The sequence below is a fragment of the Argiope bruennichi genome, chromosome 3 (assembly GCF_947563725.1).
Source record: "Argiope bruennichi chromosome 3, qqArgBrue1.1, whole genome shotgun sequence".
NCBI lineage: Eukaryota > Metazoa > Arthropoda > Arachnida > Araneae > Araneidae > Argiope > Argiope bruennichi.
In genome coordinates, this window is record NC_079153.1 from 63,064,510 (window position 1) to 63,078,378 (window position 13,869).

Genomic DNA, 13,869 nt, shown 5'->3' on the forward strand with positions numbered 1-13,869 from the left:
TTGTTAAAAAGATATTTTTTAATTGCTTAAAAATCTTAACGTTGTTTCAAATTTGGTGGGAAGTCATACCTACCAAATATGTATAATATAAAATATACAATTTTTTAAAAAATAATTAACTGTGATATAGCTTTTAGAAACTAATGCTATTGTATTTTTAGGTTTTACATATGTTGTGATCGATGTCAAGATTGGTTCCATGGCAGATGTGTTGGGGTTCTACAGAGTGAAGCAGATTCCATTGATGAATATATATGTCCAAATTGTCAAAGCAATACTGATATAAATCATGCAAATTTGAAATTACTGGAAAATAAAGACTACGAGAATATAAAGAGATTGCTAAAATCTCTTATGGTATGTGACATTAAGATTTTGCAATAATTATATACATTGTTTCACTTTTCTAAGAAAAATATCATGTAATTCTTATTAAAAATATTTTTGACATGGAAGCATACAATTTTCTTTCTTTTTTTTTTTTTAATGGTGAATACTAGGTAACAAAGTTAATATTATGCAGAGATGTTTATTTATTATGATGAGATTTATTATTATGCAGATATGTTTATTTGATATGCTGTCTGAAGTGCAATGCATTTAGTAAATGATTTAAAATTGCTAAAATCTTTATTCACATAAATTCAGAAACTTAAAATTTGCATTTAACTTTTGAAAATAGGTGTGCTATATTAGGTATGAGAAGTGTTGAAATAAAATTACTCTTATTTATTTTTCTAAATCTGGAATATCAAACTCAATTCTTAAGTTTATGTGGGTTACAACAACTACTTTCTTCAAAATAAGCTTCTGATGCTTGATATTCTTATCTATCAACATCTTTCCTGCTTCAAGTTATATCTTGTCTATAGGGATTAATTTAAAAATTGATTCAATGCCCCGTCCCAGTTGTGAATTGCATAAAATATTCTTAAAATTAAATTGATGTGACACATTTAATATTAGTTTTAAAGTTTATTTCTTCCTAGTATAAATTAATTAATTTTAAGTTATTGACTTTGTATTGAGAATTAATTCCTTGTTTGGAAAAACCGATTCTGGAATGGTTAATGTAATTTGGTATATCTGAAATGGAATAATTTATTAAAGCAGAAATACATGTTTTTATAAATAAATTAATATGTTCTTTCTATTTTAGAGTCACAAGCATGCATGGCCATTTATGAAACCTGTAGATCCAGTTGAAGCTCCAGATTATTACAAAGTCATTAAAGAGCCAATGGGTAAGTTTGTCTTGGATGCCCAGTTTTACTTATTAGATGCACGAAAAATTATTTAATTAACATCAGTTTTTAAAAAAATACAAAGTGTCATGTCAAAGAAGTGATAATAATAATTTAAATTTGATTTAATGATGCAAATATTTTAGTTTATGAAATGGGGACTATTAAAACTTATCTACTAAAAATTAGTATGTTACAAATGTATTAGTATTTTGCAAATTTAATCCATTATCAGTTTATGAAAGTAGTAACTGCTTTTTCTAAATTAAATAAAATTAACAAATAATGTATATGTATAATATGAGAGAGAGAGAAAGTATAATGTATTATAAATTTTCAAGTTTAGAGTTTTTGTAATTTTTATCTGCAGCATCCTGCATTGCTTTTAACTTTTTATTTGATGCTGTAATTTAAGCAGAGGAATTTTAAAAAATGGCTAGGCTTAAAATATTCTAATGTCTCTTGAAGTTAAGATGGTATTAACTGAGCTGGGCAAAATTTGTTGAGACATTAATGAGAGTAGGGAACACTATCTCATTTATTTAATGAGATAATGTGATTTTACAAAATGTAAGAGGGGGGGGGGGCTATTTTTCAGCATTTAATACAATAAATCTTTGATCTGAAACTTGAGTATGCAATAAAAAAAAAAGTTTTTGAATTCTACAAAAAAATGTTTAAGCTGTAAATATACTTTATGGTGTTATATTTAAAGATTTCTGCTGATTCTAAATTTAGAATTGTTTATTCAATAGAATAAGAACTCAGTGCAAATAATGGACCATACATCTGTGTTAGCCTTTAATTTTCTATTGGGTGTGAACCATTTCATAGATTACTTGTATACATATTTGCATTTTTCTTTAAAATTAAGTGGGCAATAATTTTGTATCCTTTTATTTCCCTTCATAAACTTTCAGGAGTAAGGATTAATGAACTTTTTTTTTTTTGATAATTGTTAATGCCAAAAGGTTGGAATCTCTGTCCCCATTTCAAATTGTCTAAACCCAAAATATTATATTAACTGTTAAATGTGAAATAATTTGATATAATTTTAGAAATTGGGTGTTATTATCTAAAATTGGCATGACCCATGTTAGTCCTTTTTTGTAGTTTCTTAATGATTTCAGAAATAAGTAATGAGAATGTTTTTAAGAAATCTGGAAGAGGCTCTTGCAATATTGGGGGATTAAATTATAAAAAAAATATTTTCAGTATTTTATTTTAAAAATTAAAACACCGTACATACCCTTCAACAGCTGTGGAATTTCTGTAGCTCCTACATAAATTAGGTGGAAACTTTGGAATTGCGGATATATAGCAAAAAAAAAAAAAACTGTGAAAAACTTTTTAAAAAAATGGAGAAATGACATTTTATTCGAATTTGGTAACAACCCATGCTAATAAAAGTATTTTTTAGCATGTTGTTAAAAAGAATCCTGTTTCAGCATGAATATGAAAACATTCGAATAACTTCTCATAATAAAAATGAATATAGGATTTGGATATAATGGTAAACTGAGCAATGATGATATAAAAAAAAGCAAAAGTGATTACTAATCAGTGAAACAAAGCTGTAAATATCTAACAAATAATGTTGATGTGTCTGATCAACAAAGTCATGTAATTTTAAAAAAATATTAAGTAATTTTAAATAATGTTTGAAAATATTTGTTTTAAAATCAACTAACATTAAAATTCAATTAATTGAATTTCTTTAGAATGATCTATTCTTCAATAATTTGTTGATGCTACATTGTATGTAACATATCGGTAAGAAATGCTATTAATGACTGGGTGACTAATATTGGAGGGGGTGCTGTAATTTAAAAAAAAGGAATGTCGGATTTAAGGGATTGAGCATCTAATATGAAGTATATAATAGTTGTGCAAAATGAACAGTTAGAAGTTGACTTATACATGTGCAAATGTGAATATCTAGTGACTTTTTATCATGTGAGAACGAGGTGTTCTTCTGGTTTGAGGTTTTTGAAGCCTCAAAATGCGTAGGCAACGAATTGGTGATTTATCATTCTTGAGACATCAATTTTTCGCTTTTAGGGTTATTAGAAAATAATGCAGAAGGTTGTCACATTTGGTGATTTATTGCCAACTAAAGTTACAACTTGATTTCCAAATTATTCATTTTCTGAATTCTTACGAATGATCTTAATTAATTTTAAGTCATTAACCGGTTTGAAACAATCGCGAAACTATCAGATTATGCATGCGTCAATATTTAGAAAAAAGATGGTCTCCCCCTCCCACAATCTCAAAATTGGTCGATCTCCAAAACTTTGTTTGCCTGCTAGAAAAATTGAAAATAAAAGTTTAAATAAATTATCATTATATATAGAGAGAGGGGGGAGGTTAGAGACTTCTCAGTCTCGTGATTGTTTCAAACCGGTTTAAACTGGTAAATGACTTAAAGTAATTATGACAAATAATGACTTAAAAAATAATAATATTCTCACATGATAACTTAAAATTTGTGATCGTAAATTTTATTTTCTTATTTTTATTTTCAGATTTAAAAACTGTTGAGCAAAGGTTGAATTCTCATACCTATAAGAAACTGGCTGATTTCATTGGTGATATGACAAAAATATTTGACAATTGTAGATATTACAATCCTCGATCATCGCCATTCTACAACTGTGCAGAAATGTTGGAATCATTCTTTGTACAAAAAATAAAGTTATTCCGGGAAAGTATAACGTGAAATTAGACTTGTATTTGGCAGTGGCATATTTGCCACGTAGGAGCAACAATTCAACCCATGTATATAAGTGTAGAGAAATGTCTTAATGATTGACTGAGTTGCTCTACCCACCTGTCCAAAACTTCGCTATAGAATTCAACTCGTCATTTGAATGGAATTCAAAATCTGAAAAGGCTACAAGTTCAAATTCTCATTTTTAGTAGTTTGCACTACTTTGGGCTCACTTGCTTACGTACCTGACATAAAATGTTCATGAAAAATTGCATTCATTAAAAAAAAAATTAAAGACTTTTTATCAATAATAGCATCTTTTATTCACAAGTTGGAAAAAGACGAAGAAGATAAAGTGTATATAGACACCAGCAGAAGGAAAACCATGGTTCTTTGAATAAGAATGTTCATAGGAGCCCAAAATGCCATTGCACATGTATTATATTGCTGCTCGTGATGAACTTCAGGTTTTAAGCTTACATTTTACAGTTAACTTTTTGTACTTGAGACAGAATCAGAATCATCCGAGTATACATACAAAGTCATGGAATTGCAACTCCATTATTGTCTGCCATATTCAAAACTTGTTCATTATGTGTTCTGTACAAAATCGGAATCCAGCTGTTACATATGATGATGGATAGGGCATGGAATTGCTGAGATTTTAAAAAATGCGTCAGCCTTTCATTCGATAGTTGATTTACAATAGGTTCACTTTCCACAGGAAGCATTTCTTGACAATGAAATTTGTTTTCATAATTTAATACTCTTTAAATATCTTTTGTAAACATTTACTTAATTAGTTATTTGTTAATTCTGACTACATTTGAAGTTTGGCATCATGTTGTATTTATAAAATGCATTTCAAAGATAACTTTTTTTTCAGCTTTTACTGCTTTTTAATTAAATGTTTATTATTATTATTTTGTTGACTGCAATTGCAGTAATTTTTTTAATGATGTTATATATCTTCTGTGTTACATGAAATAAAATGTGTCTGTGTAAAACATTGACAAAATGTTACATTTAAAAGAAAATAAAATATCCTGCATGATTATTCAATTTTCATTCATTTCCTTTTGTGAATAAATTATGATAGTTTTGCATTATTTTTTAAAAAATAAGTTTGTGATCAGTGGACCTATTGATAACTGTAGATCTGAGATTACTGCAGTCTGTTTGTAAATATCTATTATATATATTGCAATGTGCATTTCCTCATTGTATATTTCACCATTCCATCACCACAAAAAGTAATTTTTTAATGCTTGTTTTGTTTTTTGCAACATTTCTTAATGATGCTGCAAATACTCCAAGGTCAGTTTTGTGTTGGATAGACGAATAACTAGGATACAAGATTATTTTAAATTAAGTATTTGTTTTATAAGGTAACATAAATGTAAATACATTTCATTCTAAATTGAACTAATTTATTGCATTTAAATTGTTGCTTTCCTTTATGCCTAGAATTTGCAAAAATGTAGTACATAAATGCATTATTTTTTATTTTGTTCATGAAATATAATAAAATTTGTATCCATACAAAATATCTTCTTTTACATTTATAATTCAGTTGATATAGTTTGATAGCATTTATTTCCATACTGCAATGAACTACTTGATCCATCCTTGAAACATGTAGATTTATGTTATAGATCAGGGCTTCTTAAACTGTGGGTTCTACCCCCAAATGTAATCGTCAAGGTACTGCTGGATTCTACAACATTACTACACAAACTTTTAAGAGAACCTTCTTGGTTTGAAATATTTTATTTATTGCTATTTTCCTAATAACTGTATTTAATTAAATTTCTTAATCTCTAATTGAATTTATATTTTTCTACTTCTGTGTATTTCTGGGGTTGCTACTGGAATAAGTTCAAGGAGCCCTGTCATAGGCAATACTTAAGTGTTAATGCTTTAATTAACACTGATTAGCTATTCTTAGAGCTAAATAAATTAAGTTTAGATTGAATGTGTGTGAATTGTTTAGAACTGAAAAAAAAGAAAATAATATTTTTTAAAAAGTTATATGTGTTTAATTTGTTTGTTTCCGTATTGTATATGTTTCTTGATAGAATGAATCAAATTTTAAGCTGTTGATTTGAAGTTTGTGCTTCCGAAAAAATAAGTTTGATGTTTTTATATTATTACTATGAAAGTAACTAAATTCAGTGATTATGTCAGCAATAACAAAATTGATTTGAAGTTTGTGCTTCCAAAAAGATTAAGTTTGATGCTTTGTATCATTATTGTGGAAGTAACTAAAATCAGTGATATAACTGTCAGCAATAATTTAACAATTTTTATTGTAACCTGATATATGTTACCAGAAAAGGATGTTTTAAAATTATAATGCTCAGTACTCTTACAAATTTAATACTCTTTTTTTGTAGCAGAATTTTTTACTGCCTAATGAATTGTTCCTGCTGGTTAATTCTGCTCTAGTAACAATATTAAAAAAAGTTCATAACCAGTAGATGACAGAACTCAGATAACTACTGTGGTAGTATTACTCAGCCATGAAATGGTGATCACCCAGTGCTATAGATCTCAAAATAATTTCCTATTCTTAAATTATTTATTTATTTAATTTTAAGTTATACTGTTTGGAATCAAGTTTAACTCTGATTATTTTTTTTTTGTGTTTTTGCTTTTAAATTCAAACCCTGTGTGTCTTAAAGCCATTTTCTGTACATAAAGCTGTTCCCATTTATTAAAGACGAAAAAAACTTGACTGTGTAATCTGTACCATCCACTTATTGGTACTGTCAACAAATTTGTAGATAGTGACAACAATGCTGTGTGCATGTGTTTGTCATTTGTAATTTCAATTATTAAAAAGAATATACTTATGAGTAGTTTTAATTGTATGTTCCTTGCTTTTGACTTTTTATGTGTTTCATATAATGCCAGAAACATAATTGAGTATGCACAATAAAACAAATTATATACAGCATGAATCTAAATAATGTCGGTAAAATGAAAGGACACATCGGTGTTTTGAAGATAAAAAAAATATCTTAGTAGTATGGGGTTGATAGCATCTTTTGGGATCTTTCAATTAAATTAATTGCTTTTAAATAAAATTATAAACAGGATGATATAAAATAATGAAAAGTTAAATCGTTATTATCTCTACTATTAACTGCCTTCAACGACCAGCTAGTTTGCACACCTCATTGTTTATGATGATTCACTTATATTCTTGCAAATTGTATAAATCTGGATTATTTTTGTACTTTATTTTGTACAGCTTATGAATTTTTGCATTAAAGTTTCTTTAAAATAAAATATTGCTCTAAATATACATTTTCAATTGCATATTTTAATAATTATTTGAAATATGCATTCAAACTTAAAATATAATTGTAAGCTTGTAAAATTGTAAATCAGTACAGTTGTTGAAGCATAATTTTATTTTACAATATATTTTTAAAATGAGAGCAGGTGACCATTGCTCACATACATATCCTTGGGGGGGGGGGCACTAAAAATTCATTTTTTCGATTTTGGTTCAAGAGTGGATAAATTTCTGATTAGGCAGTTGCTTAATGCTTTTTGAGATAAGAAACTGCTGTATGCAGGTCGTTTAAGAAGGTGTTATTTTTATATCTGCCAATTAAAATGGCGGACTACTCATAATGATGGATTATATACATATAATACACTCATTTCCATAAATTAAGGATAATGCAAGTTCAGGAAAAGAAAGAGTCGGAAGCAAACCAAATGTGACTTATTTGTAAAGCCTATTTATTAAACAAAAGTTAAAGAGCAAAAGAGATGCTATATGTTTGGTATCATTAATAAAAATTGCGATTTTTTTGCTCCCTGGAGCAAATTACAAAAAAAAAAAAAACCTATTTACAAAAACTAATATTACATGGTTGGTATGATGTTAAATACATAGTATGTCTCCCAGATGATGTAATACAGTCCGTACAACGCCTAGGCATGCTGAGTATCAAATTATCGATCTGATCTTGGGGGAATATTACAACACTCATCAAGCAATACTCTCCGTAGTTAGGCTAGACATGTAGGAGGTGGTTGATAGGCTGCAACTCGTCGGCCAAGCATGTCCCACACATGCTTTACTGGATTCAAGTCCGGTCAGAATGCTGGCCAGTCCATACGGGTGATATTCGTTTACGATGTTTGCACGGTGAGGACGGGAGTTGTCATCCATAAACACGAATTCTGCGCCCATGGCGCCCCGAAACAAGCGTACATGTTGTTTCAGAAAGACGTCCCAATAGATTTGGCTTGTCATGGTTCCAGTTTGAACATGCAGGTCAGTTCTGGAACCCAGAATAATTCCTCTCCAAACGGGCAGTCCTGCACCACGTAAAGGTGTCGTTCAATGATGTTCTCTTGATGGTAACGGGTACCCGGCGCTGAACATATTGTTACGAATTTCCTGCGATGTGCTTAGAGTAAATTCAATAAGCAGAATCCTTTTAAAAAAATAAATAAAGCTATTTATTTAACGAAGACTACAAGAATAACACTGCGCATTCAATAGCTCAGTCACCAGCCTACAGCTTGCTTGCTGTCTAAGGCTCCAATACAATACCTAATCTTTCGTGCTTGTTTTTATATGCTCTCTGCCGGAAGTGACGTCACTAACAGAAAGTTATGTCATATTAGAAAAATCCAGAACCTTGGAGAGAATTCAAGAAATCAGGATCCCTCTAGAAAATTCTCTCTGTCGCCAAACTTGGCGAAATGTCGCCAAATTTGGCGACAAAAATTAGTTGCCTAAAACATCGCCAATGAGCCAATATCTCGCCAATTTGGCGACTTGCTATTGAAATACAATGGGATACATATAACATTCATTATCATAAGACAAATTACACCAATTTACAGAATTCGTAACATTGCCCCCCTCTCAAGGACTGCACGTCCCGGGCAGTACAATCCTTGAATAGGTAAAAATTATTTACAAGTATATACAATGGTCGACAGTACACAGTTACATACAAGCATATAAGTGGCTCTTTCGATCAGCTAGTTTCGTCCCTAGAGTTACAAAAATAAGGGGCCAGCCGATCACAATGCACTACCCTAGGCCTTGAGTTCTTAGATTTTTGGATACGAATCACAACGTCATTTAGTCTTTTTAGGACTGTATATGGACCGTCCCAATTTGTCTGTAACTTTGGAGAAAGTCCTTTTCGTCGAATCGGGTTCCAAAACCAAACCTTGTCACCTTCGTGAATTTCATGTCCTGTAGCTCTCGTGTCGTACCTGGTCTTCATCTTTTCCGTTGCGATGTCGATCCGATTACAGGCGAACTCGTGCACACTTTCTAAACGTTCCTGTAGTTCATGGACATATTCTTCAGGAGAAGAAGGCACATCAGGAGGGCGCCCAAACAGGAGATCACAGGGCAGACGGAGTTCACGACTGAAGAGCATCTGGGAGGGAGTGAATCCAGTGGTTTCATGGACGGCACTTCGATAGGCAAGCAGGAACATAGGAAGCTTTCGATCCCAGTCTTGTTGATTCATGGAAACGTGGATAGAGAGATGGTTTAAGATCGTTCTATTAAATCTCTCAACCATGCCGTCTGACTGGGGATGTAAGGGGGTAGTTTGTGTCTTATCAATCTTAAGAAGGACACAAAGTGCCTTGAATACAGCAGAAGTGAAATTTCTGCCTTGATCAGAGTGCATCTGAAGGGGCGTCCCATAGCGAGAAATCCAGTTCTGCAGTAATACTTCGGCAACTGTTGTAGCTTCTTGATCAGCGATCGGGTAAGCCTCGGGCCACTTGGTTAAATAATCCTTGACAACTAAGATGTATTTGTAGCCATCATTTGAACGTGGGAGAGGCCCTAAGATGTCCAACGCGATTCTTTCAAATGGTGCCCCTACATTATAGCGCCGTAATTTTCCACGGCATCGTATTTTGGGTCCTTTTCGGGCCCCACATGCATCGCAGGACTTGCACCATCTTTCTACGTCCTCTCTTACTTTGCTCCAGAAAAACCGCTCCCGAACCTTTTGGATGGTCTTCAATATTCCAAAAGGACCTCCGGTTGGACTACTGTGTAATTGTTCCAACACTTCCGGTATTCTTGATCGTGGGAGTACTAATTGCCATTTTGATGTTTTGCCATCCTCAGACTCCCATTTTCTGTATAATACACCATTACGAATATGGAGTGAATCCCAGAGAGCCCAATAGCGTTTGCTATCCGGACGATAGCTGGAGATATCTTGCCAACTGGGTCTAGTGCTAGATGATTCAAGAAGTTCCAAGATAGGTTTTATGTCGGGATCCGTAAGTTGAGCTTCTCTGACTTCTTTATCGCTCCAACGGTCTATTTGTGTCGATACCGAATCCTTTATTTGACGAATGACAGGTGTTATCATGTCATATTTCTTCTCGACTGTAGTGCAGTAAGAACAAGCATTCGAGCATGGTCTTCTTGATAAGGCGTCAGCATTACCATGAAGGGACCCCTTGCGATGTTTGATCTCGAAATCGTACTCTTCAAGTTTCTGAATCCGTCTAGCTATCTGGCCTTCGGTGTTCTTAAAATTTAAAAGCCATGTCAGGGACGCATGATCCGTTCGGAGCAGAAATTTCCGACCGTAAAGATAACTATGAAAGTTCTCAACAGCTTTTACAATGGCCAGTAATTCTTTTCTGGTGACGCAGTAATTTCTTTCAGGCTTTGAAAGACACTTGCTCCAGTATGCGATGACATGTTCTTGGCCGTTAATTTCTTGGGATAAAACTGCTCTGACACTTTCATGGCTTGCGTCCGTGTCAAGAATGAATTGCTTTTCGGGATCCGGATAAACTAGAATGGGAGACGATGTTAGAGCCGCCTTCAAGCTATTAAATGCTTCCTCGCATTCGTCTGTCCACAAGAACTTCTGTTTGTTTTCAGTCAGCCTGTGGAGAGGTCTCGCGATTGAAGAAAATCCTTTAACAAATCTTCTGTAATATGTGCACAGACCGAGAAAACTTCTAAGCTCATGCACATTTTTAGGGCGCCTCCAGTCTTTTACAGCTGACACTTTCTGTGGATCAGTTCTAACACCATCAGCAGAAATTATGTGACCCAGATAATTCACCTCGTGACGGAATAAGTTGCATTTGGAGGGGTTTAGCTTCAATTTGGCCTCTTTCAATTTTTCAAATACTCTCCTTAGGTTGCTGAGGTGTTCCTCGAAACTTTTCCCTACAATGATGATGTCGTCTAAATAAACAAGGCAAGCTTCAGGAGTGAGTCCGTTCAACACTGTCTCCATGAGGCGTTCGAAGGTAGCTGGTGCATTACAGAGACCAAACGGCATGACCTTAAACTGCCAAAGTTCTTGTTCTCCTGTCGTGAATGCTGTCTTTTCACGGTCTTTCGGATGTATCTCTATTTGCCAATAACCGCTTTTCAAATCCAAGGTAGAGAACCACTTGTTTCCGCTAAGAATGTCTAACGTGTCATTGATTCGTGGAAGTGGATAACTGTCCTTTTTTGTGACATCATTGAGCCGTCGATAGTCTACACAAAATCTCGTAGATCCATCTTTCTTTCGGGCTAACACGATGGGAGAAGCCAGGGACTCGACGAAGGCTCGATGACATCTCGTTCCTGCATGTCCCTTAGTAGATCTTTAACTTCTGTTGTCTTAGCAATTGGTAGTCTTCGGGGATTCTGTTTAATAGGAGAGTGATTCCCAGTTTCAATTCGATGTTGAGCCAATTTCGTTCTCCCGAGGTCACCAGATGTACAGGAAAACAATTCCTCGTATTCGTCAATAAGCATCCATGCTACACTTTTCTGTTCCTCATTCAATTCAGTGGGCTTCAACAGATTCAGTTCGAGTTCTTTAGAAGGCTTTTTCGACATGATTTCGGGATGTTTCTGTATACAGGTGACTGGAGCACATGTTGCTAATACGTCGCCTTTCCTGATTGTTTTAGGATTACCAGTTAGATTAACAACTCTGACTGGTACAGTTTCCTTCGAAAGATCTACCAGTGCGGAAGCAACCAATACACCTTTTGGAAAATTTTCAGAGTCCGGAAATTCAGTTAGACCATGTCGAAAGTTTTGACTTTTCTCAGCGGCCCCTCTTACAAGCATCTCAATTCGAGCTGGAATAGTAATATCACTTTTACAAGTTATTCGATGATACGGTTCTCTTTCAATAGCTCCTAACTGGAATAACGCTACATCTTCCGAATTTGAGCGTAGCACATTATTCTCAAAGTCAATTACAAAATTATGTTTTGTTAAGAAGTCCAAACCGAGTATAAAAATGTCGGTGATTTCGGCTACAAACACGGTATGGCCATATAACACATTTCCAAACTTAATTGTTATATGCATCTTGCCAATAATGGGGATTTTATCCCCTTTCACGGTCTGAAGGGTAACGCAGGGCGGTGTCCGAAGAATTTTTACGCCAAGTTGTTGTGCTAAATCTTGGCGCAAAATGGTGACATTGGCCCCTGTGTCAACGACCATTCGACACGGAAATCCATTTACATTCGCTTCAATAAACAGTCCATTCTCGCTGCTTGATGAAATTTGTAACACTTCAAAATGGGGCTTTTCATTCTCTGGCAACCTCCGCCCCGCGAGACCGCCACTACCTAGTTTTCCTGAGTATTATTCCTCGACAGGCTCCTAGGCCGTTGATCTTGGCGAGCCTGGCATTGCCTTTGGAGATGGCCTTCTGCTCCACATTTCCAGCAACGGGCGTTGTTTCTTTTAAATTTGCCTGTCTCATCTCCAGACCTCTGCTTCATTCCCCGGAACTCCTCTAACAGTTGTGTCATAACTTTAAGTAAAGGATCCTCATCTCGTTTCACCTCCGCACCTCTGATAAAGTGACGATCCCTTCTCGATGCTTGTTGTGCCGCTTCAAACTTGATCGCGTAGACTAAAGCGGACTTCAGATCCTTAGTTTCCGCCATTCGTAGTGCCTTTTGTATTTCTACGTCTCTGACGCCATCGACGAAATACTGCACAGCTAAAGTCTCTCTTACTTCAGTAGGACAATCGGAGAAGGCGAGGTGGGACAGCTTTTCAATGTCCGTTGCGAGCTCTTGAAGGGTTTCGTTGGGTTTTTGTTGGCGAGTCTTTAACTGAAGTCGGCTATAATCCTTCAGGCATTTCTCGCCAAAACGCAACTCTAGGGCACTTGAAAGAGCATCAAAATTTAACTGTTCATTATCGGGAATGGTCCTCAGTATATCTGCAGCTTCGGCTCGGAGAGAAGAAGCCAATTGGCGAGCTTTGGTAATTGGATTCCAGCCATTAGCTTCTGCGACAATGGCGAACTGCGTCTTATACACCTGCCAAGATGTTTGTCCGTCATACGGCAGTAATTTCATACAGGGTCTGTTGACAACAGGCATATATCGAGCATTTTCAGATTGATTTGCAGCAGCCAATCCAAATTCTTGAGGAGTTTCATAGGACTCTCTTGATTCTTCAGTAACTTGAACTTCCATTTCTTGCTTCAATTTCTCAAATTTCTTTTCCATTTCTTCTAGTCTTCCTTCAAATTCCTCTACTTTAGCATTGGCTACCTTCACGGCGTTATTAATTTCCTTCATCTCAGATTTCATTTCTGCTTGTCCTGCTTTCATTTCGACTTGTCCTGCTTTCATTTCTGTTTTCATTTCAACTTGTCCAGCTTTCATTTCTGTCATGAATGACAAAAGTTGCGTTAATTTGTCTTCCAATGCGGATTCTTCCTTCTGCTTTTCTTCCGCAGCTTTCTTACTCTGCTCATTCGTTTCACCAACGTTGTCGGATATACCACCACAACTTTGCTCTCTTTCAAGAGCTTCTCGAAGACGTTCGATCAAGTCATCTTTCAGTCCTGATGTGGGCAAATTCCTCGCCGACAGTTCGTCTTTCAATGCGGCCACAGTGAG

At 34.5% G+C, this 13,869-nt stretch overlaps 1 protein-coding gene across 3 annotated transcripts in view; it reads left to right on the plus strand.

The window, feature by feature from the left end:
* Positions 1-6,825, plus strand: part of LOC129962489 (nucleosome-remodeling factor subunit BPTF-like) — a 43,322-nt gene extending 36,497 nt beyond the window's left edge. For all 3 annotated transcript variants that reach the window (XM_056076225.1, XM_056076227.1, XM_056076226.1), the window contains exons 22-24: positions 162-357; positions 1,160-1,244; positions 3,773-6,825. In XM_056076225.1, coding sequence (XP_055932200.1) covers positions 162-357; positions 1,160-1,244; positions 3,773-3,966 — 475 coding nt within the window. In that variant the 3' untranslated portion in view covers positions 3,967-6,825. The remainder of the gene's footprint in view (positions 1-161; positions 358-1,159; positions 1,245-3,772) is intronic.
* The last annotated feature ends 7,044 nt before the right edge of the window (positions 6,826-13,869 follow it).